General features: G+C 39.4%; 1 protein-coding gene across 7 annotated transcripts in view; it reads left to right on the plus strand.

Moving 5' to 3' along the window:
• Window positions 1-27,318, plus strand: part of tmtc4 (transmembrane O-mannosyltransferase targeting cadherins 4) — a 221,270-nt gene that overhangs the window by 31,396 nt on the left and 162,556 nt on the right. For all 7 annotated transcript variants that reach the window (XM_039744797.1, XM_039744801.1, XM_039744799.1 and 4 more), the window contains exon 3: window positions 4,691-4,806. In XM_039744797.1, the coding sequence (XP_039600731.1) occupies window positions 4,691-4,806 (116 nt within the window). The remainder of the gene's footprint in view (window positions 1-4,690; window positions 4,807-27,318) is intronic.

Genomic DNA, 27,318 nt, shown 5'->3' on the forward strand with positions numbered 1-27,318 from the left:
TTCCATTTTATAATTTTTCCGCCACTAGCCATGATTAAATGAACGGTAAAAAAGTAAGAGCAAAGCGAGGGTGACTTATTTAGGCAGGCATATATATGACAGCAACACTCATGACAATGTCAATCATGTTACGTTATTATTAAAATGTTTCCTTTTCTTTTCATTACTTCTTTAACACACTACTTCTCCGCTGCAGTACGCGGGTATTTTGCTATATATATAATATATGAATGACCTCCAAAGAGCGCTGAGACTTTTGATATCATGAACGTGTCTGCAAAAACTGTAGTCTGCTGCCCTGCAAAGTCGAGCAGCAAGCGCGTGCATAGCTGTGCCGGCCTTTGAGACGCTGACTGCGCTTCTGCCTTAAGTCAAAGTGAGCACTTTTAATTTTTTTCATCCTCCCCCTGCGCTATAGCCCAGACAAGTGCAAACACGGGACCCCTTTTCTACACCACGGCAAAATAATATTAAGGCGATTCACACTTTCTTTTGCACTTTTACGATTATGAGGTTGTCAGCTCGGATTATGAAGACACGCATACGAGTGGAGGACTGACAGTGCCATCACAGCCGATTAATGGCGGGACGTCTCACCAGTCTACACAAGACCCACCCGACTGTCCCCAAAAGGCGATCATAACGCCAACGAACACATCTCTATACTATATAAAAGAAAAAGGCAACTTTCCTTTCTTTACACCTTTTTTCCTTTTATCCCAAACCAAAGCCTTTCTCTCTTAACACTGCAGAGGACACAAAACTAATTTTCTTTAAATGCCGGTAAGGCACATTACCAGAGGCACAAATTTGAACGTTCACATAGAAAATGTAATTTCTATACCACAGCCGTCGTGTAGCAACTTTCAAAAGGGATCTACTACCGACAGATGATCCATATACATTTTAGCTGCTGTTAGTTACTTACCTGTTGTGTTACACCGTCTTTAAAATGTAGTTTACCCAAACCACTCCAGTAGTGCTCAATGTACCTGTACTTCTTAAACGTTAATGTTTTACTGTTTAATAACTTATAGACTATATTTTATTATTTTTCCCTTGCACTCAGTGACCAAAGCTATACACACACATATAGACACATACAAACATACACACAAGTATATGTATGTGATATATATGTATATATATATATATATATATATATATATGTATATATATATATATATATATATATATATATATATATATATATATATATATATATATATATATATATATATATATATATATATATATATATATATATATATATATATATACACGCATCAGACGTCGTGCTACATTTTCTGATGCAGCTACCGAAAACAACTTCGTGACGCTGCCGCCAAATACACAAAACAATTACTTTGACAATCATGTTACGTTATTTTCAAAATGTTTCCTTTTCTTTCTCTTTCCTTCTTTAACACACTACTTCTCCGCTGCCAATATAGATAGATAGATAGATAGAGATAGATATATATAGATAGATAGATATGAGAACAACACTCATATCAATGACAAACAATTACATTAACAATCATGTTACGTTATTTTAAAAATTTTTCTTTTTCGTACCTTGTTTAACACACTACTTCTCTCCTTGGCCGAGTATTCTGCTAGTATAATATATATATATATATGTGTGTGTGTGTATATATGTGTGTGTATATATATATATATATATATATATATATATATATATATATATATATATATATATATATATATATATATATTTATATATATATATATATATATATATATATATAAATATGTATGTGTTTTATTGTCAAATAATGCAAAGAGTACGCGGCATGTGTTTCACGCTAATTCTGTGCTCATCGGGCATACAGACTCGCTGCACCCCCTCTTGGGAATCGGACATCCGCGCTAGAGGTGAAGCCTCTTGTGTTGTGCCACGGCGTGTGGTTCGTTTATTTGACAGTATGTAGATCGGATATGATAACTCCTGTAGCCGCAATAAATGCCTTTATTGAATAGACAAACCAGGGATGAGCAAGTTCCTTTCTACTGCAGCCACAGCTGCGACACACATAAACATCAATAATAACTCATAAACTTGCAATATTATTTAGGAAAATTGCAACATTTTACTCACCAAAAATTTGGATTATTTGTAAACAAAATCCATCCTCCGCTTTCCTCAAAAACAGTTAAATTACTCTGTCGTACGGATTATCTGTGCGCTTCAGTTCCATCAAAAAGTCCCTTTCTATCGCTATCGAAGCTAATGCTGAAAGTCAAAACTGCCCTGTCGTATTTCTGGCATAAGTTTTAATTCACCTTAGGGCTAAAAATGTCCGCTCAACAGAAGGAGTGTACACGGGAATGGTCACCGCCAAATATACCAATGTGAACAGCTACCCCATGCTCTCATTCAGATTTTTCTGAGGAAGGAAGTCAAGGAGATCAGTGGGAGATTTTCCTGCAAAAGCATCCATGGCATACATTACAGTCAGTTCTGTTTTTAGCCGAGACAGATCAAAAACCGCTCCGTGGCACTTCTGTTAAACTGGAGAAGGCTGCATGCGTGAAATTTTTCTTGTATTCCCGAAACTTCTGGGGCTCGAGGAGCGTGACAAACATCAGGTTTTCGTGGTCTTGAAATCTGGTCTGTGTCTGGCAAATAATATTTTGCAGAATACTGCCATGGAGTTGGCTGTAGTGTGAGCGAGGACGCTCGGAGCGCTTGCGGTGCGTTCAGTGGCCTCGTGGAGTTCCTCATATCGGCTTCTATCCAATCAATGGGTCTGAATATGGCGACGTTGCCGTATGCCTGCTAGAGGGCCCTACTGACACCAACTCAAAATTTGATTGGTTGAAGCAACAGGTTAATCAACATTTATTCTGTGTTAGAGTGCTTGCACAACGGATTGTGAAGGCCTCTCTGCCTGGCAACAAATGATGAAATGTGATTGGTTAAATGCTTTAATACGAAAATACATGCCTGGAAGCGGCACAACCATCAGAAAAGCTATGAAAGGAAGCGGACAGACTATTTGGAATTATTTGATAAGTATTCATGGACAAAATATAATTAACATCAGTTTGTGATTCAGATATTTTTACTTATGAGTATGCCAAGCACAGTCCTTCACCCGTGAATGTTTACCTTATATGGGCTGGCACTCAATTACGTGGGAGGCGTGATGATGCGAGGCACAGCTCCACCTCCCACGGCCATCGAGCTGCAGTCTATTACAGTGTATGGATGAAAATAGGTTCCAGTTATGACCATTACGCATAGAATTTCGAAATGAAACCTGCCCAACTTTTGTAAGTACGCTGTAAGGAATGAGCCTGCCAAATTTCAGCCTTCTACCTACACGGGAAGTTGGAGAATTAGTGATGAGTGAGTCAGTCAGTTAGTCAGTCAGTGAGGGCTTTGCCTTTTATTAGTATAGATTACAGTGTTCTTGAATAAAATACAATAATTATGAAGACTTTTTTTTATTTAAATACACTTCATAGAGTTATACCTAGCAACAAACACATATAATACTCTTCCGGTCAAAAAAGAAATTAAATAGATTCAGGTATTCATAGTATTCATTCATTTCCAAACGTGCAACACAAATGTAGACTGTGGAACCAGCGTGTAGGTGAACTAATCTATTACACTGCCGGTCAAAATTCGCATCACATATTGCATGTCCAACAAAAAAAACCTAAAGTGACCTTGCAAAGTACATTTTCATAAAAGCAAAAGCGCAGCTTCCTCGCCTGTTGCTGTCAGCAGGGGTGCAGCTTAAGCACAAGCAGGCAGATGGAGACGATGCCTGTTTCATTTTACATTTTTTCTGAATACAAATAAATGGCAAAAAATTTATATGAAATAAATATTCGTAAAAATCCACTATTTGTGCCTATCCGAATACTGTACTGTATTTGGATTCGGCTCCACCCCTACATTACAGGGTAAGGCAAAACGTTAAATCAGATCCAGAATGTCACATAAAACTGAATTAGCGCAAGTTCAAGCTCTTCACATGCAAATACGTTACCTTAATTAAGTTCGCCGTTCTTGGGGAAAAATGAGCTTGTTCAGTGAACACACTCTTTTGAACTAGTTCATCTTTTTAGTTAAGTAATTGTGTAGCTGCATTTTTGGAGGTTTGTTTCAAGCCCTTTCATTCTCTTGAGTGATTGTGGAGCACAGCACGTGACAGTTGGGATGAAAACAAAGAGCTAGAGCTTTATTGTAAAGCCTAGTTTGGGGGACTGTTGTCAGGAATTCTCTTATAATTATTCAGTTTAATTGTAGCCACTTAATGAGGTGTGGATATTTTTTGATGAGCATTAAAAGCAAGTGTAAGTGAAACAATCTGTATGTTAACAGTTTATAGAAACGTTTGCTTTTGTAGTAGTTTTTGTTCATCCTCTTTGTTGTACTTCTGTTATCAGATTTAAAATGTAATTCCGTCCAAAGTTTGAAAACGTATTGAAAAAAATTACAGAAAAAAGCAAACATTTTATGGATGGTTAACTGTATTTATCATTTTTCCCAACTTAGATTGTTAATATTCGTGCTTGGTGGTACTGATTTTTGTCATGGCAGTTTGAATATATTTAGAGAAAAGCATATTTATATGTTTTCCCTAAAAACTTTAAAAGTTAACATGTATGGTGTGCATGAAATAAAATAAGTGTTCACTTTGTGTTACAGGACTTGAAGCCTGAAACTCCTCTTGGTAATATTTGGGAAAATGACTTTTGGGGGAGTAACCTCAGCAGCAATTCTAGTCACAAATCCTATCGACCATTAACTGTGCTCACTTTTAGGTAAGGACATTACATAATGTGGATAGCCCCTTATACATTGTTTTTATTATGTAGCTCCAAATAAGCTATGACATTTCATATATTGCTAGATTTTTTTAATTTATTATGTTTATTGCAGTTATACTGTAACTGTCATGATCCAGTTTTATGACAAAAACAATCTCCTTTATCCTTGTTGAATTACTAATATATATATATATATATATATATATATACAGTGGAACCTCAGTTTACGAGTGTTTTGCAAGACGAGCAAAAATTTTTAATAAATTTTGACTTGATAAACGAGCGATGTCTTGCAATACGAGTAGTATGGGTGCACTTTTTCTGCTAAGCGTCATGTGATCACAACTGAGCTGATGGTTCTTCTCTCTCTCTTCTTATCTCGCTCGCTCAAGCTCACCCAGCGAGCTCTCTCTCCTTATCTCGCTCACTCGCCCAGCACGTCTCTCTCTCTCTCTCTCTCCTTATCTCGGTCGCCCAGCGCGTCTCTCTCTCTCTCCTTAGCTCGCTCGCTCGCCCTCTCTCTCTCTCTCTCTCTCTCTCTGGCAATCGTCTCCTATTCTCCGTCTGAGTCTGTGTGCCTCACTCATATAGTCAACATCCGTACAAGCGTATACTGTTTACTGTGACTGTGTGTGTGTGCGCTGTGAAGTGCGAGTCCCCATCTTGCTCCCCAAAACACGAAGCTGAGTCTCACTACTGTACTTTAACACCATCTTTATTCAGCTTGAAACAGCAACAGCGTTGTTATTTATTGTAGCGGGATCTTTATAATGTTCCTTGTATGACCCATTGATGACAGGTGCTTATAGCATGTCTGTGATCTTTTTGGATGCGCTTATAGGGCGAACTGCTACAGCGCTGGGAGACTGTGATTGCTTTGGGATGCTCTTCCGCGTGTCGTCCCGTTGGGTGGAATCCCACATGAGTTTAGAAACTCACACCAGCCATGATTCTTTTTAAAGGTAAAGTGCAGGTTAATTTGTATTATGTATTTTACTTTATATTTTGTATTAATCATTTTTATATGAATAGTTTTGGGTTGTGGAACGAATCATCCGAGTTTCCATTATTTCTTATGGGGAAATTCGCTTTGATACACGAGTGCTTTGGATTGCGAGCACGTTTCCGGAACGAATTCTGCTCGCAAACGGAGGTTCCACTGTACCAGCAAAATACCCGTGCTTCGCAGCGGAGAAGTGGTGTGTTAAAGAAGTAATGAAAAAGAAAAGGAAACATTTTAATATATATGTATGTATGTGTGTGTGTGTATATATAATTCTCCAACTTTCCGTGTAGGTAGAAGGCTGAAATTTGGTACTTATTTTGATGGTATGATGCCACTGTCAGCCGCCATATTGAACTTTTCAACAGTCTTTGTTACTTATGTGCCCATCTTCAAGAAATTTGATACGCGGGTTCTCAACGCTAACTGAATCCTACTTACGTACACATATACGCCCATAGCCTGCAGCTCGGTCACCGTGTGAGGCGGCGTTGGGTCCCCCATCCAGACGCCTCCCACGTTGTTCGCTGCCTGCCTATATAAGGCCGTCCGTCGCTTCAGTCTCTACATTCCCTTCCTTGCTTCGCCACGGGATTCACGTCTCCCTGCTGATAACTACAGCCTTTTTATTTAATCCACGGCTTCTCCACTGTTTTATTGTTCATTTATTACGATTAAAGTTATTGTGTAGGTATTTTAGACTTACTTTACATTGCTCAGGTACCCATTTCCTTTATCATTCTAACCGTACCTGCATTAACATGTCTATCGAGGTAATCACCATCGACCAAAGAACTGTCACTTACCAAGTGGTTTCCATGACATCCGGAGAAACATTGTGTCTTATGTTATTGAATGACTGGGACAGGTTCAAGGGGTGGACTGATGACGGTACAGGAGATAATTATACTACACAGGAGCACTATAAGAATGAAATGCTTAAGCCCTTCACCTATGCATCTGCATGTGAATTGATGGCTGCCGCTGAATTGTTCGGTTGTCGCTTTCAAGTGTACCGAAATGGCCAAATATTTTACACCTTTGGACAACCGCCAATGCCTCTTCAACAGCTTAGATTCACAGGTGACAATTTCAGTAGTGGACACTTTGATGTTTATGAATGTTTAAACTCTCAAAAGCTGGATGTGAAGTTATCGATGAAACTGGTTGTATACTTGCAGCGCTTGACAGATGCCGAATGTCTCTTCAACACAAGTCCTACAAATACTGTCGTAATTGAAGCAAACCATGAAATTCAAACCGATTATGACAGCAGCAATCCAAGTTGAGATTTGAAACAAGGTTACTGTTCTTATGGCCAACTGTATGTTGCAGGCCTAAGAGTTAGCTCAGCGCACAGCTTGGTCATATTACAACCGGAGGGCCGAACTCACAATGTGGTATACAAAGAGATCCTTAACAAATAATTATTGGTATATTCTCCCTCAGTTTAAAAAGATTTAAATTTCTTCTTAATAAAACTTTTAAGGCCGTACTTTGCCGCTGCGAATCGTGGGTATTTTTCTATCATATATACGAGGTGTGGCAGAAAAGTAATGAGACTGATTTTTTATTTACCAAAGTTTTTATTTTTTTCAAACATCAATGTTATTCCCTTCAAAGTAGGCAAGTGGGAAGCTACACCCCGATGGAGACGTTGTTCCCACTGTTGGTAGCAGCGCTGGAAGTCTTCAACCGGTGTTGTCTTCAGCATGTCCGTTACACTCTTTTGGATGTTTTCTAAAGTCCCGAAATGACGTCCTTTGAGGACATTTTTCAGTTAAGGAAAAAGGAAAAAGTCACACGGACTGAGGTCAGGTGAATAAGGGGCCTAGGGAACCACAGGAATGCGTTTTTTGGATTGTCTTTCTGCTCAATTGTGAGGTTTTTCGGCACCATTTTGGCACAGACCTTTCGCATGTGCAAATGTTCAGTCAAAATTTGATGAACGGTAAATCTGTTCAAATTTAATTGTTCACTCAACATTCTTAATGTTAAACGATGGTCTGATCTCACAAGAGTGTTCACACGTTCGATGGTTTTTAATTGGTTTTTGAAGTTGAAGGCCTCCCTGAAAACATTGAGCTCGGGATAAAGAATGTTCCCCATAGGCCTGTTTTAACTTTTCAAACGTCACACTTGCCGATTCTCCAAGCTTAACACAAAATTTAATGGCACAATGTTGCTCCAAATTCCGCTGTTCCATTTTGCGTGACACACAACCGAAAACACAACTTCGCTAATAGCAGTCACAAAAATCACGTAGTTAACGGAAGGAGTTGAAACTCGCACTGAGCTATGGGAGGGTACTGATACACATGCTCTATCAAGGACAACAGCGCAGCGTTGCCAGATTGCTTGCAGTGTTGCCAGTCTCATTACTTTTCTGCCACACCACTATATATATATATATATATATATATATATATATATATATATATATATATATATATATATATATATATATATATATATATAAAAAGGGGTGGGACTTGATTAAATGTATTGATTTATTGTATCTAATTAATTAGAGGCTTTGTAATTAATCTTGATTCTTCACATGTAATCACACACGTAAATTTACATAAATGTTTTTTTTATTTAAAAGGGTTTTAGTGGGCGACAGAATCAAATAGACATGGACATGAATATTGTAAACTCAAGCTCTTAATTTCTGAAAAAAAAATGCATTTAAACTGCATTTCAATTCAAATCAGAATCATCATCCGTGGCTAAAATTGGGCAGACTTAAAAATAAAGTGGTATTCTAAGTACTTTAAGTACATTTTCACAATGGTATTGTCTTTAAATAATAATAAGAAAAATTTCAACATAAAGTGCAGTTTTTCATCTTAAAAAAATAAGGCAGAAACATAAAAGTTAATTTGACCAGCTTCACCTTTAAACTCTGAGTAACCTTAGCCAAAGTAATTTTGTACATTAGGCTAAAACAGTGTGATCATTGAACATTTTGTAATTAGATGTAATTAAAATTACAAACGGTCACGGGAGTACAATGATCCCCAATAAGAGCCAAAAAGTCCACTTTCTGTAATGCATCTAATTTTGCTTGCTTTTCAGTGTCATAAAGCTGTTGAATTTTACTTGAAATAGTCTCTCGGCATGGCAAGTGAAAAGTTGGATGACCTGACGCTAACTGTAGCACATTTTCTAACCCCCTATCTTCCAGCACTGTTAGTGGTCTACAGTCCAAAGCAATCCATTTTGCGAGAGAATTAGTAAGTTTGATAGATGTTGACTTACTAATTTTGGTCCTGAAGCCAGTCATTTCATCAGTTTTGGGCTGCCGACACCTTTTGTTGGTACTCAAACTCGTACTGCTAGTGCTAACAGCATACACAGTTTCTGTGTTGGCTGTAACATGTTTTGCATTTAGATGGTACCATAAGGTTGAAGTGCCTCGGTGTTATGCAAACTCCTTTTTGCACAGTTTGCACAAAACCACGCTTTTATCAAGGCTTCCGTCGGGTAGTCTTTTGAATTAAATTTTCCTCCAATCAGTCCTAGCAACGCGCTTTCTTCTGACTGTTATATTTTTGTAGCTGTAATGTGTGATTAAATGCGTTATTTTTTAACGCGTTATGGAGCATCGAAGCTTCTCAGCTGTGCTTGTGCTAAGAAAAGGATTTTAAAAATAACGTAACACGATTGTCAATGTAACCTTTTGTAAGTAGTGCCTGGAGGATTCAGAGTGTGGTGAAACTCTTGAGACAGCGTGTGTATTAACGTGTGAATTTTTCTGTGAGTATTTTGTGGCAGCATGACAAAGTTGCTTCCGCAAGACCGCGTTGGCTGCGGAGCTCAGCTCAGAGCGAAATGAGGTGAATGGGAGGGGAGAGGATGACGTCACTCCCCCTCCCGCCTCAACTGTCAATCCCCCCATAAACACAGTGTCTCGGAATTTGCATAAGCACAGCCCTTCACCAGCAATTTTAACTTAGTTACAAAGTGATCAAAACTCTCGTTTATACCCTGCGTCCTCTCATTAAACTTCCCGCATTAGTCGTGGGCATGACAAGTGAACATCTATGAACTCAATTTAAACTTTAGGTTTACACCGTGCTTTGTTTCCGAAGTAGCTGAAGTCATGAATATGCTTGTATGCATCATTGTGCATGACAAACGGCAGTGGGAGCGTGTCTATAAACTTAATTTAAACATACGGTTTACACCGTGCTTTGTTTCCGCAGTAGCTGCCAGGGATGCACACATTCCAGCAAGCATTGGGTGCAAGGCAGAAACAATCCCTGAACGGGGAATCAAGTCATCACAAGGTGAATACATGCACACACATACACTAGCGTCATTTTAACATCACCACATCTCCAAAGCTGCATGTCATTGGAAGAAAACCGGAGCACACTGTGGAAACCCAACAGGATAACATGCAAACTCCAGGCAGGGAACACCAAGGACATGACTCCCTACTGCAAGGCAGCAGTGCTACAGCTTCACCACTGTGCTGCTCCCACATCTGTAATTATTAACAGTATTCATTATTTAAATGAAGTTAACGGTTTATCTGTAAAATGTAATGTGTTTTAACAAATTTCATCACGAAAATTATATCAAGTATAAATCCAAGGATTTTAAATATGCAGAGAGCTGGAATATCATAAATTCATTGTGTTCGGGGTGGCAATTGCTGCCTTCTGTGGTGCAGGAGAAAGTCCCAGAAGCATGTAGTGATTAATAATTGGTTTGGTTTTAAGGTAACGTTTATAACCATCTACTTTAATGATAAAAGAAACCACAAGGTTAAAGTGGATATTTCAAGATTAAAGCAAAAATGTCTACTTTAATCACAAAATTATTTATCTTCACTGTGTCCCTAATTTTTTCTCTCTGTCGCTTAAATATGCTTCTGTACATTCTGATGCTATTGTGAAAGTGGGGGGAAGACTGCAGAGAAGATTGCATATGAGACCTTTAAAATGTATTGCATCATTACGTTGGGGGAATATACAATGCTTGAAAAGAAAAGTACCACCAATACATTTGTATATCGCCATTTAAGTTTGATTTCCTTCTCCAAATGGAACCACTCATCAAATGTTGAAGCATGCAGATCGGCTTACTGCTACATGTTGAAGACACTGTGCCCCTCGATTATTTTTTTATTTTTTCCTCTCTCTGCTAGTGCAACTTATGCATTTGTCATGTTAAATTCTGAGGATGTGCTCAGGGTATGCATCAAAAGAACGCTGGGAACGCATGGCAGCCATTATGCAAGCATGTACGAGTTCTGAGCGTGAAGAATAAACTGGCCCTTACAACAAAATAGTGTTGAGAGCCAGGCTGTCGGCTACAATACCTTAATTAAATGATTTATAAAATTATCCTTGATTAAACGTATATTTGAAAATCTGTGGTTGGTGTATTGTCCCATACTCCTATTTTTGTTGTTTTTTCTGTATCATGTTTTTAAGCTTTAACAAATTATCTTGTTTTCACAATTAATTTTGAACCTTTAAATTTGTAGGGCATCAAAAAACTATTTTATAGAAGGAAATGCAAATTAGCTAAGTTAGATTTTTACACAACTCTTTCTAGGAAAGAAATTAACCGTTTCACTGCAGTATAACTCAAAAACATGTCACCACTAACTGTGTATCCCACCATTCTCTCTTATAACATTTTCCTGGTCAGTGTCACAGAGGGTCAGAGCTATAATGGCAGGGTACATTCTTAATGTAATGCCAGCTTATTGCAAGGTATCTTTGCATTAACAGTCATACACGCAGTTAATTTTCCAGGCTGCCAGGTAACCTAATAGAATGGTGTTAAAAATTATGGGAGGGAAATTACACTTGGATGAAACCTGTAGTATTACAAGGAGAATATATAAACTTTTTCAGAAAAAACAGTTTTCAAAAAATATTGTCTAAATTCTGTGACCACCAGGGAGCACACCAATTCCCCCAGACCTGACACAACAGACACAGGTACAAGTCCAACACATGCAAGTCTGTTATTAAAGGATGGGAAATGCTTTCCTTCCTGACCACCAATTCAGTGTACAGCACAGTATTAAGCACAATAAACCAATGCAGCCCTTCACCTTCTCTCTGTCTCTCTCTCTCCCCCGTCTCCACTCCTCTTCCTTCTGGCTGTCAGGATGGAGTGAGGCAGCTCCTCCTGTAGATCACCCGGAAGTTCCCCAGGGTGTCCCGTGATCTCTTTCTGGGCATACTTCTGGGAGTGGTGGCAGTCCTGCAGGGAACAGTTCAGCTGTTCTCCATGTGCCCTCTGGTGCTGGCCATTGTCCCCAGCAGGGTTGAGCTACCATGCTTCAAACCCATGGCACTATAAAAGCCAGTGGGATTGCTCTCTCTTGTCCATGGGGAGATAATGCCTCATGCAAGCTTTCACCCGGGCCTTCCCTTAAGAATGAGTCCTGGCTCTCCATTATAACTTTTATTCAAACACTTATCAAAACAGTGGGAACACATTCTAGCAGCAGGCAGAAACTTTGTACTATTTAATCACTACTTTTTTTTTTTTTTTTGTGATATTTTTAATTTTTTATGACCAAGATAAATAGAGTGCCTATTTTATTACATACACTTACCTAGCACCATACAGGTTTCTTGATGTCTCCAGAACAGAGTTCTTCAGGGTGCTAGAAACATTCCTTTTGGAACTTTAGTTCATGATGACTAGATGACATGAAGTGGTTCTGGTGTATTTTTCAACCACATATTAATGCTACAAACCTCTCCTTCCACCTCATTCCTCAAGTACTCTATTGGATTGAGAGCTCGGGACCTGTACAGGACACTGGTGTAAACTGAAGTTACTGTCCTTTTTATATAACCAGACTGAAATCCTACATCCTTTTGAATTAGCACATTATTATGCTGAAATTGTCTGCTTTAGAAAAGTGTACACTGTGACCGTAAAATGAAAACAACATGGTCAGCGACAATAATTAGGTATACTGTTGCACTGAAATGGTGCTGAATTGATAATAAAAGGCCCAGTGAGTTGCAGGAAAGTATCTTCATGTTGCAAAAGAGACTGAGATTCATGAGACCTGAGAGCATTTCCCCATGTTGCCTGGTCTTGTGAATCTCAATCTCTTTTGTAACATGTTCAGTCCTTCAGTGATCACATGCCACTGTTATCTAATCTTGTCCTTGGCTGAGTAGAGTCTGACATGGACTTTTCTGTTGTAGCTTGGCCAGTTCAAGGTCTAATGTGTTGTGCTTTGAGAAAACCACATTGTTGTAAAGAGCTGAGATTTGAGTATTTGTGGCCTTTGTGTTAGCTTGAACTAGCCTGCCAATTCTCCTCTGACCTCTTTGAACAAGATCACCCTCAGGACTGCCACTAACTGACTGCTTTGTTTTTATTACCATTGTCTGTAAACTCTAGACTGTATATTTCATGAAATTCCCAGGAGGGTAGATGCTTGAATTGCCATGCTTGAACCAGCACTCATGTCCTGGTAAAAGTTGCTTAGATCATGCATCTTGCCCATTCTGTTGCTTGATTGAACAGCAAAACCTCTTGACCTTGTCTGAATGCTGTATACACTAGTGGTCATTAACACTGCAACACCAAGAAAGACTTGAGATATCAAAACCATTGTATATGGCATATTAAAGATACATGGCATACGTGATTAACAGTCAGTGCTGGGCAGAATACAATCCTTAATGTATTTAGATTTGTATTCTGAGTGAATATTCAAAATGTGTAACTTATTCTGAATACAGGCAGTCCCCGGGTTAAGTACAAGATAGAGACAGTAGGTTTGTACTTAAGTTGAATTTGTATACAAGTCGGAACAGGTACATTATTTTAATAAATGCTGTTGTTGACCGAGACCGACTGTAACCAAGTGCTCTCCAATGAATGATGGAGTTTCATCTCTCTCTTACCCTTTTATTATTTCTACTTTATTTTCTTGATGGTTTTTCTCTTCTTTATTGTATCAACAGCACTTGCATCAGATTTGTGTTTCAGAGACATTCTTGAAGCGTAAAGACAAAAGGTTAAGATGAACTCTTCTGCACAGCACTGTACACACTGTCACAGCAGGAAGGCTGCCGTCAACACATCTGATGTATTGACAAGAGACAACTTCCTGCTTCCTGCTGTGCATAACAGTACAAGCAGGCTTGCTATTGAGAATGAATGGGGGGCGGCCAGGTGCGGTTCACCACCCTCCCACCACACAGTCACTACGGTATGCTGCCTGCAGCGTCCGCCCACCGAGAACGAAGACAGTGCAGCCAAAGGCGGATAGTGAATCGCCCACACCCACCACCACCACCACCCCCATTCAATAGGCAGCCACCCGAGGCACACTACAATGCTACCCCCTGCCACCCCGTTCACCCTCAATGGCCTCCGTTCAGCCACAACCGCGTCACCGCTTGCAGCATCACCAGCCACCCACCGAGAATGATCGGGGCAGCCGTGTGTGGTGGGTGGGCAATGAAACGCAGCCCTCTGCTCCATCCAGCCTGCGTCCAGTCGGGAGTATTAGCTGCAGCGGCGTGGTGGTCGGGCAGCGAACCGCCCCATCAAGATTCCGTCCTGCACACAAGCGATAGCTGTGGCCCTGGTGACTATGGACCACGAGTCACCGCTTGCCACCGGGAGCCACCCGACGATGACTACACAACGCGAGCCGTGAAATTGCCTCCGTCCAGCCACCGCTTGCAGCGTCCCCAGGCCAAAGATGACGGAGCAGCAGTTATTGAGGTTCGTAAGTCGTAGGTCGGATGTCCGTAACTTGGGGGACTACCTGTACTTCTTGAATCCTTTCAGGAATTTATGTATAGCCTAGTTCATAAAAATAGTATAACAAGTTAAACATATTTAAATGAAATTGTGACATGAAAATGCACTTCAGTCTCACATTAAACAGAAGCTATGATTTTACTGTTCTTCAAAAACAAGGGAAGCTAACTTTTTCATGACACCTTTATTGATAAAAGTTAAATACTGTATTTGAAAAAAATGACTGTGGCTCAGAGTGTGTGCCATTTCACATTCTTGAGAAGTTGTTTTTAGGAAACAAACTTAACAAATCTATCATTTTTTAAAAAAAAAAAAAAAGTCAGGTTTTGACATTTTTATGTCGCATGTTTACATTTAATTCCTGGTGTCTGCTGTAATAAAAGGCAAGTGCACATTCGTGTAAACTTAAATATTTTGTTCCAGGAAACCAGTAATAGTGTGAAATGCGATTATTGAAAATCACAATTTAAAGAAATCCAGTTAATTCCATTCCAAAAACCCTGGATTTAGCCAAACCCATGTTTCTGAAACAAATTAAGGCTATTATTGTATGATCCATAGTGGCCAAAGACTCGGAAAATTTGCAAATCTTGCATTTTGGATCGGATCAGGATTTCAGAAAGAAAGATTTGACAAAATCCAGCTCAGGTACTAGGGCAAACAGTGCTCTGAAATTAACCTACAAAAAAATGAAGGATTAAAGATTGAGACTGCAGCAGAACCTTCAACCATAATGCTGATCCCAGATGCACTTTTAAGAAGCAGAAAAAGCTGATCAAATGCTGAAAATGTGTCCTTTCCATAGAAGATTAACTCTAAGACGAATTCCATCCAGAGAAATGAAATTAGGCCATGATTAAACATTCTGGCATGAACAGAAGAGTGTTTGCATAAACCTTGTCATTTTACATCCAAGGCTTTATTATATATCTGAGCAATCTTGTAAAATATGACATGTTCACACTTAACATATCATGGCTTTGAGCTCACATCGATGCAAATCATGTACATTTCCCTTTTGTTTCGTTTTAAGGCGATTTGTATTATTTAAAAAAAAAAAGTCGACCCTTGATATACGACCGGCCTGACATGCGAACAACTTGATTTACGACCAAAATTTTTGTTTTGATTTACGACCAACATCTTGAGTTACGACCTGAAGGCGGTCCCGTGTATCCACTTGTGCAATTGTAAACAAACAGCCGAGAGCGTTCGTAAGCGTCAGTCGGAGCTCAGATACATGTGTTTGTGGACGTAATTTCGGTCAGTGCAGTGAGTTATCTATATACAGTAGAGTCCCGCTAATCCGAAAATCCGCCTAATCCTAACAGGATTTTTTCAATTTCGCTGTCTAACTAAAAATCCAAAATACAGCCTTACTTAAAATTGAAACAAGTTCGAATTTACTCACATATGTAGAATCCATGTTCTGTACAGCATTTACACAAAACGTAAAAAGCAAACCATTATCTAAGAGATAAAGTCAGTGATCATCTTCTGATGCAACAAACTAAAATGGCTTGAAGAAGCAATGTTTTGCCAACGCCGCATAAACATAACATCTGTTGGGGTTGCATCGGCGAGTTGCTCAATGTAGCGCAAAGAGAGATCAAGGGCACTGGCTGCAGCAGTGTGTGGAACAACATCAGTCGGCGCGTCCCCTTCCTCCTCACTGCCGTCTGCGTCGAGATCAGCTGACGTTCCCTGCACAGCTGCCACAATGTCCTCATCTGTGTATTCTTCATGGCCACAGTTGTCAACGGCCGTCCACTCTTCCATGCACTCTTCTTCTGCATTTTCACAACCTGGCATTCTTTTCACCAATTGAAGAAGTTCGCAATTTTCTTTTGTCAGGGGGAAAACTGTTTGGACAAACTCTAGCTCAGGCCAGAGATTTTTCCAAGACTTCTGTAAGGATTTCTTGCGTGTGTTTTCCCAAGCTTCAGCAACCCAGTAAATAACATCTTTGATGTTAATTTTCTTGAGTTTATCCAAAATTGTTAGCTCTTCATTATCTTCAAGTAGGCTACAAAGAAGCATTTTTCTATAATTCTGTTTCAAAGCCTGCAAAACCCCTTGGTCCATTGACTGCAAAATTGATATGACATTTGCTGGGAGAAAAATAGCCTTGATATCATCGCAAACAATTTGCATTTCTTCTGGATGTGACGGAGCATTGTCTATAAGTAACAAAGCACGAAGAGGCAATCCATTTTCTTTGTTAAACGCCTTTACTTTTGGCACAAATTGCTTGTCAAACCATTCTTGGAACAAGGCACGATCCATCCAAGCCTTCTTTTGATTTCTGTAAAAAAACAGGGAGAGAGTTCATGTTCATGTTCTTAAAACAGCCTGGTTTTGCCGATTTGCCGATAACCATCAGTGGAAGCTTATTTGTGGCAGAAGCATTGCTGCAGGCCAACGCAGTTAGGTGCTGTTTATCCATTTTAAACCCTGGTGCAGATCGTTCCTCTTGTGATGCAAGACTTTTGGTAGGCAATGGTTTAAAGTTAAGTCCTGTCTCATCTTTGTTGTAAACTTGCTGGGGTGAGTAGGAAGAAATGATGCATTTGAACTTCTCAAGGTATTCAACAGCTGCTTCGCTGTCCGCTGACAATTTCTCCCCAGTTATTGTAAGCTGCCTGATTCCATGTCTTTTCTTCCATCGGTCTAAGAAACCACAACTAGCTGTAAATGATACGTCACCGTCCATGAGCTTGTTCAATTTAAGCGCCTTTTCTTGAATTAGAGGGCCAGTGATAGGGATTTCTTTCTGTCTTTCTTATGTAAACTATAAGAAAAGTGCTTCGTCCAATTTTTTGTAAGAAGACACTGTCGTCTTGCTACGTTTTTCAATCGTTTTTTCACTTGTGGTAGTGCAAAACTGCTCAATTTTACCTCTGTTCTTTTTCCAATCGGAAATTGTTGCTTTCCCGACACCAAATTCCTTCGATAACTGAGTGGCACTTTCACCTTTGTCAAGTCTTTTCAACACTTCCAGTTTTTCTTTTAATGTACACGAGTTATGTTTACGTTTGCTTGCCATGATGATTAACAGCAGGGACAAGCACAGAATGTAAAGAAACCACACTACACACCACTCACAAGGACTTACAAAACACAGGGCAAGTGCGCGCATATGAACAATAAAATTGCACAAAACACATCACTCAGCAGTAGCAGGTGGCACACTGACTCAGTGACTCATAGTTTGGGAACGGAAATCAAGAGGAATGCGTAAGTCTAGGTGGGGAGGGGTCTAGGTCACTGCCCTTCCGCTACTACTCACGTACCGCCCGTCATATCGATTTTGCCTCCGATCACAGTCACACTACAGTGCAGTTTAAATTGCAGTGTACTAGAATACGTAATTTCTTACCTTTAATTCTTGACACATCAGGCGCTTAATTCACCTCAAAGTCAAAACATTATATGGCATTATATGACAAAACTCTGCCTAATCCGAACAGGGTTCGGTCCCAATTAGTTTGGATTAGCGGGACTCTACTGTATATATAATTCACTAAGACCATGGCAAGCAAGAAGCATAATTGCTAAAGAAGGAAGAGAAGCTAACGAAGGTAAAGAAAGCGATTAAGGGATGTTAGCTGGCGGGCTGGCGCGGCACATGATGATCTCATCAGGCTAAGTCAGCACCGGCTTGCTTTGGAATGTATTATTACAGCAGTTCACAACACGACCAGCTTTGAACTGAGTGTTCGACTACTGTCATTATTAACTTGAGAAACAGCGATCACAATCGAAACGAAGAAGGAAATTGTGCAGAAATATGAGAGTGGTATTCGTGTGACCGATCTCGCTAATATTTACAGCATGTCGAAATCCGCCATCTCGACAATTTTACAAAGAAAAGATTTGCATAAGGAGGCTCCTTCTAAACAATAACCACCTTCCGTTTCATTCTCCACCTCCTCCCTTCCTGCAGCCCAAAGATGTTAAATTAAATGGTGAGTACAGTATGAAATTGTTGTTTCTGGTAGGCTATATACTTTTTATAACTTTCTGGTTAGTACATTAGAAAAATTATTGGTGTTTTGGTAAATTATGCACATTATACAACCCTTTTTTATTATGAAAAGGTTAAGTAAGTGTTCCTGTGGGAGGTTCGGAGCGCATTATGGGTATTTCCATTATTTCTTATGGGAAAAATAGTCTTGACTTACAACCAACTTGAGTTACAACCAGCCCTCGTGAGCGAATTGAGTTTGTAAGTCAAGGGTCCAATGTACATAATATTGAAAATGCCACACATCAACAAAGTGATCATAAAAGTGTACCTATACTTGATATGCTTTTTAATACAGCTTCATTTGGGTTTTTTTTTATATCATTTAATATTGCAAAAATGGAATACAATGCTTTCTTGAGGGCAAGTAACGTTTCAAGTAAAGTAAAAAGTAAAAGGATACATTTTGCACAATGCAACAATTTACCACACAAAGCTTACATGGATTTCACTGATTAACTGGTTTATGCATTCATTCTTTCAGTGATATTCCTCCAGGACAACTCCCTTTTCTTGACAGCTGCAGTCCCTCTTTTTTCATCCACTGCTGACATCACATCTTACTCTGCTGGCATGAAGGCTGTCCCCTGTTTTTCAGTCTTGTAGTCCTTGATTGATCAGCTGTTCAGTGCGCAACTCATAAGGGCTTACATGGTTTTCCGTAAACATGTTAATCCAGATCTGTCTGTTTGGTATTGTGTGAGCCGATTGAAATTCCATGTTCTGGAGCCAGATTCGTTCTGAGATCCAGTATTAACTAACCTCTGCATTGTGTAACTATGCCTTATCTGGTCAAATAAAGTCAACCACAGATCCCTGTTCAAATCTCTTTTTAACTTTACTGCCCATTTCAAGTTGCATTTAGGCTCAAGATGCTAAAAAGCAAACGGAATAGCCAGAATTTGCAGCACTAAGCCAACCATTTTACATTTCCTCCGCATCTATAATGGTGCTGCTTAACACAAAAATCCCTGACGCTCATGTTCAAATCAAATGTATGCTTTTGTTATGTAATAGTAATACTAATAGCAGCTCACTACTCAAAATGGTAAATTCAGGGAGGACCCAGGATTGAACCCACAACCTCTTGATTATGAGGCAGCAGTTTTTACCTCTTCACCAGCCAAGCAAACATGTCTATTTGGTGTTGGTTGATATTTGGGCTTTGGTTTTTACACATTGACAGCAAAATGTAAATGAATGATTTCCTTTCCTTCGGTTATATTCTTGAATAAACGCACACATGTTTTGTTATACCTTTTGTGAAAGTGTTCATTTGATATTTAGAGATCAGTCTTCACACATTATACACTTCATGTCAACATTTTGTCATTGTTACTATAACATGAATATGGTTTCTGTTATGTGTTCAACATTTCTTGCCTTGCATTTTCTGTCATCCTACATTTACACAGATCGTTGTACACACAGAACACACACGAAATCCATGAATTCCATATAATATTGTTTACAATGTACAATTCCAGACACTTAACTCCCAGATAAAGAGTCTTCAGCTATGAGAATTTTGCATCGGACTTCAGATGACCCTGTGGGGTATGGGTGAGCAGGCTCCATGCTGCCAGTGCTGAATGACATATTTGCAAATGAGGAGGTGGGAGAGAATTTAAGGTGGCCCGGCATTACAAATATTTATGTAGGATTCAGGGATTCTACTGTTAAAATATCACTTGCTTACCTGATAACTTGTTAAAGCACAAACAAATAAAGTATAAAACTGGGTAAAAAGACAAAATTTCTGAAAGAGTTTAACTCCCCTAAAAAGCAAACAAACAGCCAGAATTAGTGGCATGTTGTAAACTGATTTGCATACACAGTGCTGCTGTTTCCAGTATGAGATAGAGAGAGTGACCAAACATTAGGCTAACTAATAGAAAGCATATACCTGTTGAAACAGAAAAGAAGTAGCGAACAAACAAGGCACGAAGCAAACAATGTTCAAACATTGAAAGATGGAGAGACACTGAGGATCTATGAAAAGCTGGAATGTTATAGCTGGGTGTGCCATTGTTTACATATCACTACATTATTGTGCATTCAGCATAGTGCTCAGCGTATGGCAAATTAAAGCTGCTTTTTTTTTGGTTTTTTTTTATATTTACAATATGCAGCTGATTGAATCTGCAGAAACAGATGTAGCTTAAAAGAATTCAGTATTTAATTTCATAAACTAAATGTATTCTTGAACATGTCCTTAAAAACATACCACAAGCAGAATCCAGAATACTTGCTTTTGTATTCTGAATATGTAACACTGGTACTTGTATTCTGTTACTGCCCAGCTCTGTTAACAGTACAGCTCGATCATGCATACATTATGCACAGTAATCTGTATTTGGTTTACCTACCACAGGCGGCACTAACCACATGCCCATGGTCTAGCATGGACAGGAAGAGAAGCTGGATTTGTGTTTGTGGAATGGCACACCTTCAAGCTTTTTTACATGCCCAAAGTTCATCCATGGGAGCTATTGATGGTTACTGGCACAGCAGTTGTCGTTCAATCATATTCCAGGTGTGCTTGATGGAGAGCCAATCCAGTGAAAATATGGGCCAGGGAAGCAATTGCACATGGTAGTCATCCAGAAAGTATAGGTTATGTCTTGCATATACAGTTGTGCTTGAAAGTTTGTGAACCCTTTAGAATTTTCTATATTTCTGCATAAATATGACCTAAAACATCATCAGATTTTCACTCAAGTCTTAAAAGTAGATAGAGAAACCAGTTAAACAAATGAGACAAAAATATTACACTTGGTCATTTATTTATTGAGGAAAATGATTGAATATTACATATTTGTGAGTGGCAAAAGCATGTGAACCTCTAGGATTAGCAGTTAGTTTGAAGGTGAAATTAGAGTCAGGTGTTTTCAATCAATGGGATGACAATCAGGTGTGAGTGGGCACCCTGTGTTATTTAAAGAACAGGGATCTATCAAAGACTGCTCTTCACAACACATTTGTGGACGTGTATCATGGCACGAACAAAGGAGATTTCTGAGGACCTCGGGATGTTGATGCTCATCAGGCTGGAAAAGGTTACAAAACCCATCTGTGAAACATGGTGGTGGTAGTATCATGGTTTGGGCCTTATTTGCTGCATCTGGAGCCTGGATGGCTTGCCTTCATTGATGGAACAATGAATTATGAATTATATCGGAGAATTCTAAAGGAAAATGTCATCTGTCCATGAACTGAATCTCAAGAGAAGGTGGGTCATGCAGCAAGACAACGACTGTAAGCACACAAGTCATTCTACCAAAGAATGGTTAAAGAAGAATAAAGTTAATGTTTTGGAATGGCCAAGTCAAAGTCCTGACCTTAATCCAATTGAAATGTTGTGGAAGGACCTGAAGCGAGCAGTTAATGTGAGGAAACCCACCAACATCCTAGAGCTTGAAGCTGTTCTGTACGGAGGAATGGGCTAAAATTCCTCCAAGACGGTGTGCAGGAGTGATCAAAAGTTACCAGAAACATTTAGTTGCAGTTATTGCTGCAAAGAGGGGTCACACCAGATACTGAAAGGAAAGGTTCACATACTTTTGCCACTCACATATATGTGATATTCGATCATTTTCCTCAATAAATAAATGGTCAAGTGTAATATTTTTGTCTCATTTGTTTGACTGGTTTCTCTTTATCTACTTTTAGGGCGTAAGTGAAAATCTGATGATATTTTAGGTCATATTTATTTAGAAATATAGAAAATTCTAAAGGGTTCACAAAGCACAATTGTATGTGGTCAAGCATTGTCCTTATTTTATATATATATATATATATATATATATATATATATATATATATATATATATATATACATACATACACACACACACACACACACACACACACACACACACAAACCGGATTCCAAAAAGTTGGGACACTATACAAATCGTGAATAAAAACTGAATGCAATGATGTGGAGGTGCCAACTTCTAATATTTTATTCAGAATAGAACATAAATCACGGAACAAAAGTTTAAACTGAGAAAATGTATCATTTTAAGGGAAAAATATGTTGATTCAGAATTTCATGGTGTCAACAAATCCCAAAAAGTTGGGACAAGGCCATTTTCACCACTGTGTGGCATCTCCCCTTCTTCTTACAACACTCAACAGATGTCTGGGGACCGAGGAGACCAGTTTCTCAAGTTTAGAAATAGGAATGCTCTCCCATTCTTGTCTAATACAGGCCTCTAACTGTTCAATCGTCTTGGGCCTTCTTTGTCGCACCTTCCTCTTTATGATGCGCCAAATGTTCTCTATAGGTGAAAGATCTGGACTGCAGACTGGCCATTTCAGTACCGGATCCTTCTCCCACGCAGCCATGATGTTGTGATTGATGCAGAATGTGGTCTGGCATTATCTTGTTGAAAAATGCAGGGTCTTCCCTGAAAGAGATGACGTCTGGATGGGAGCATATGTTGTTCTAGAACCTGAATATATTTTTCTGCATTGATGGTGCCTTTCCAGACATGCAAGCTGCCCATGCCACACGCACTCATGCAACCCCATACCATCAGAGATGCAGGCTTCTGAACTGAGCGTTGATAACAACTTGGGTTGTCCTTGTCCTCTTTGGTCCGGATGACATGGCGTCCCAGATTTCCAAAAGAACTTTGAATCGTGACTCATCTGACCACAGAACAGTCTTCCATTTTGCCACACTCCATTTTAAATGATCCCTGGCCCAGTGACAACGCCTGAGCTTGTGGATCTTGCTTAGAAATGGCTTCTTCTTTGCACTGTAGAGTTTCAGCTGGCAACGGCGGATGGCACGGTGGATTGTGTTCACTGACAATGGTTTCTGGAAGTATTCCTGAGCCCATTCTGTGATTTCCTTTACAGTAGCATTCCTGTTTGTGGTGCAGTGTCGTTTAAGGGCCCGGAGATCACGGGCATCCAGTATGGTTTTACGGCCTTCACCCTTACGCACAGAGATTGTTCCAGATTCTCTGAATCTTCGGATGATGTTATGCACAGTTGATGATGATAGATGCAAAGTCTTTGCAATTGTTCGCTGGGTAACACCTTTCTGATATTGCTCCACTATCTTTCTGCGCAACATTGTGGGAATTGGTGATCCTCTACCCATCTTGGCTTCTGAGAGACACTGCCACTCTGAGAAGCTCTTTTATACCCAATCATGTTGCCAATTGACCTAATTAGTGTTTATTGGTCTTCCAGCTCTTCGTTATGCTCAAATTTACTTTTTCCAGCCTCTTATTGCTACTTGTCCCAACTTTTTTGGGATTTGTTGACACCGTGAAATTTTGAATCAACATATTTTTCCTTTAAAATGATACATTTACTCGGATTAAACGTTTGATCTGTCATCTACGTTCTATTACAAATAAAATATTGACATTTGCCATCTCCGCATCATTGCATTCAGTTTTTATTCACAATTTGTTTAGTGTCCCAACTTTTTTGGAATCCGGTTTGTATATACACTGTGTAAAATATAGTGCCAGGGAACGTCAGAAGGTAGTGTATCGCCTCAGTTTCTAAAGCATCTTTGACATATTTTTGCCTGGTCAACAGAGGTGGGTAGAATAGCCAAAAATTGTACTCAAGTAAGAGTAGTGTTACTTCAAAATAATATTACTCAAGTAGAAGTAAAAAGTAGTCATCTAAAAAATTACTCCAGTAAGAGTAAAAAAGTATTTGGTGAAAGAGTATCTGTTTGATCGTAATAGATTATTTCGTTTTTAGGAATGTTTTTAGGAAAGACAGACAAAATACTGTATATATAAAATGTGCAAATTCTGTATTTCCAAATAATAAAATAAAAAATTAGTAAAAATAAATAACATCTTTACAAAATAAAGATGCACAAATTACACAAAGTTCCAAATCTCAGTTTTTTACAACAGAGCTTTTGAAGCCAATACCTACAGTAGGTAACGTATGTTTGAACTGTGCAAACTACTTACAGTGACAAGATATACTGTACACTAATCGTATAATACTGCATATTCACTTGCCCTCCAGATAGCACAGCTGATAGAAAATAACATTGGAATAAGGCAACTTGTGCACGTATAAAAAGTCTCACTTTACCTTGACTGTCTGTGTCTGTGCATGTTAAAACTTGCTTGTTCTTCACTCAGTGAAGTGATGCTTCAGCAGGAGTTGTTCTCATTTTTCTTATACATTGGAACCTTGGATTGCGAGTAACTTGGTTTGCGAGTGTTTTGCAAGACGAGCTAAAATTCTTAATAAATTTTGATTTGATAAACAAGTGGGGTTTTGCAATATGCGTAGTCCGTATACGCTTTGTCTGCCGAGTGTCACGTGATCGCATCTGAGCTGATGGTGGTTCTCTCTCTCACTGCAGAATTGTGGCTAATCGTCTCCTCTTCTCTGGCTCAGTCGGCATGCCTCACTCATATAGTCAACATCAATGCAAGTGTATACTGTTTACTACAGCATTGTGACCACGTGTGTGTGAGTCCCCATCTTGTACCCCTAAACACAACGGTGAGTCTCAATACTTTAGAGACACCATCTTTATTCAGTATGAAACAGGAATAGCGCAGATATTCTTTGTAGTCAGGAAGCATCATGGCCAGGTTAGTGGCCAAGTAATACTGTGCTCTGCGCATTTATAATGTGCCTTGTATCACCCATCAGTGGCAGGTGCTTATATAGCATGACCGTGATCTTTTCAAATTTGCTTTTACGGCGAACTGCTACAGCACTGGGTGCCTGCGGTTGCTTCGGGACGATCTTCCGCATGTTGTCCCGCTTTGTGTGAAATTCCACAAGAGTTTACAAACTTACTCACACCAGCCATGATTCTTTTCAAAGGTAAAGTGCAGGTTAATTTGTTTTATGTATTTTTACTTTGTGTTAATAATTTTTATATGAATAATTTTGGGTTGTGGAACAAATCATCTGAGTTTCTATTATTTCTTATGGGGAAATTAGCTTTGATATATGAGTTCCTTGTATTGCAAGCACGTTTCCGGAATGAATTATGCTCGCAAACCAAGGTTCCACTTGTATTCTTTCTTTCCCTGTCCGCTGTCTGTAAGGAGTTTGTGCCACTATGCTGCCACAGTTTGTGTGGTCATGTGACCGCATGGTTACGTCTGATTGGTGAAACAGTCGTGCAGTAGATCCAGTGGCGGCTTCTCTCTGGCAAAAATGTATCTAATGGGGAAAAAAGTAATTAGCCGAGTGTTACCCAACGTAGCGGAATCAGAGTAGCGTTTCTTCATCACAAATGTACTCAAGTAAAAGCAAAAAGTATGGTGCGGTAAAACTACTCTTAGAAGTACAATTTTTTAAAAAAGTTACTCAAGTAAATGTAGTGGAGTAAATGTAACTCGTTACTACCCACCTCTGCTGGTCAAGGCACTGGCAAAACGCATAAATCAGAGCTGGACATATGGCTGCCATTCTTTCTGCTGGGGCTTGTTTGGCGAGTGTGCTAACTACCTTTTATACTCACAGTGGGAAAGTCCAAGATTATTAACTCACACACATTACTTGTATGTGTGCTACACTTACAATCATTTTCACACTCTTCCATAATCTATTCTTCCTGTAACTTTTGGACAAATTGTGATGCTCAGGTAGCCGTAGCTATGACATCTGTTTTTAACCCGGGTCATTGATAGTCATGACCAGGATGAACTAGTGCAATAAGGACACACGACCAACAAGATTGGTGCTATATAAAGTGCATTGACCATTTTATTCAAATGGGCAATTCTCATCATTGAGGACACAATTGAGACATATTACCTGCATTGTGGGGGAGTGTCAGTTACAGCACTACGGCCATGTGGCATGATTACCACAGGTGATCCAGCTTGCAGGATCCTCATTGCTGATGACCCGAGTGGCTGAACCAGGCCAAGGGGACACCTTGCTCCGGCAAGTAGATGGTCATTTCCAGAGGATAGGACTGGACCACGTGTCTGCCAGGGTCCAGAACTGTTTAGTTGTGTGGTGGGTGTGGCAACGTGCTGTACCAGTGTATGCTCCCCAACCTGACCTGATCTGGGCAGTGCTCATAAATAGTACATTGCAGTTCTTCAGTTAAATAATCCATAACAACAAGTGCTGTTTGTGGAAGTCCAAATCAATCAATAAACACGTTTTAAATTCTGTTAAATAAGCACGCTTCACACAGGCACACAGAATTTACAAATAAGAAACCCGTCAAAGTCCTCAGAAGCCTTTCTCAGCTAGAGGCCCCATTGCCATAACAGTTTTCCCAGGTGAAGACACTAGCAACTTCCCTCTCTTTATGGCTCTCACACTCTGTTCCCCCTTTGTCCATCATTGCATCCTTCATTGGTACCTGCAAACTATGCCATGGTTTCTAACACCTCCTCTTTTCCTGCTCTTAAAAGAATCTGCAGCAGACTCAACCCTGTTGCTTTTACAACAACCTGACACCAGTGTTTGGTCCTGTTCCGTCCTATAACAATCAGCAGGACTGAATTTTCCCTTCCAGTTTAGACTAATCTTTGCTCTTACATAGACAGACCCAATCAACCTATCCTAACTCATTGTCATTTCTTATTCTTTGTTTTTCTTTTTTCCAATTTCAGTTCACCCCTTCTCTGCCTGGTCAGGCTGTTTTTATTCTGTGGGTGCAGGTGCTTTGTTTAACGACCTATGGGGGTGTCAATAAGGAAAATTCCTGAATTGATCATGT

The sequence above is a fragment of the Polypterus senegalus genome, chromosome 2, assembly GCF_016835505.1.
Source record: "Polypterus senegalus isolate Bchr_013 chromosome 2, ASM1683550v1, whole genome shotgun sequence".
In the NCBI taxonomy this organism is placed as follows: domain Eukaryota; kingdom Metazoa; phylum Chordata; class Cladistia; order Polypteriformes; family Polypteridae; genus Polypterus; species Polypterus senegalus.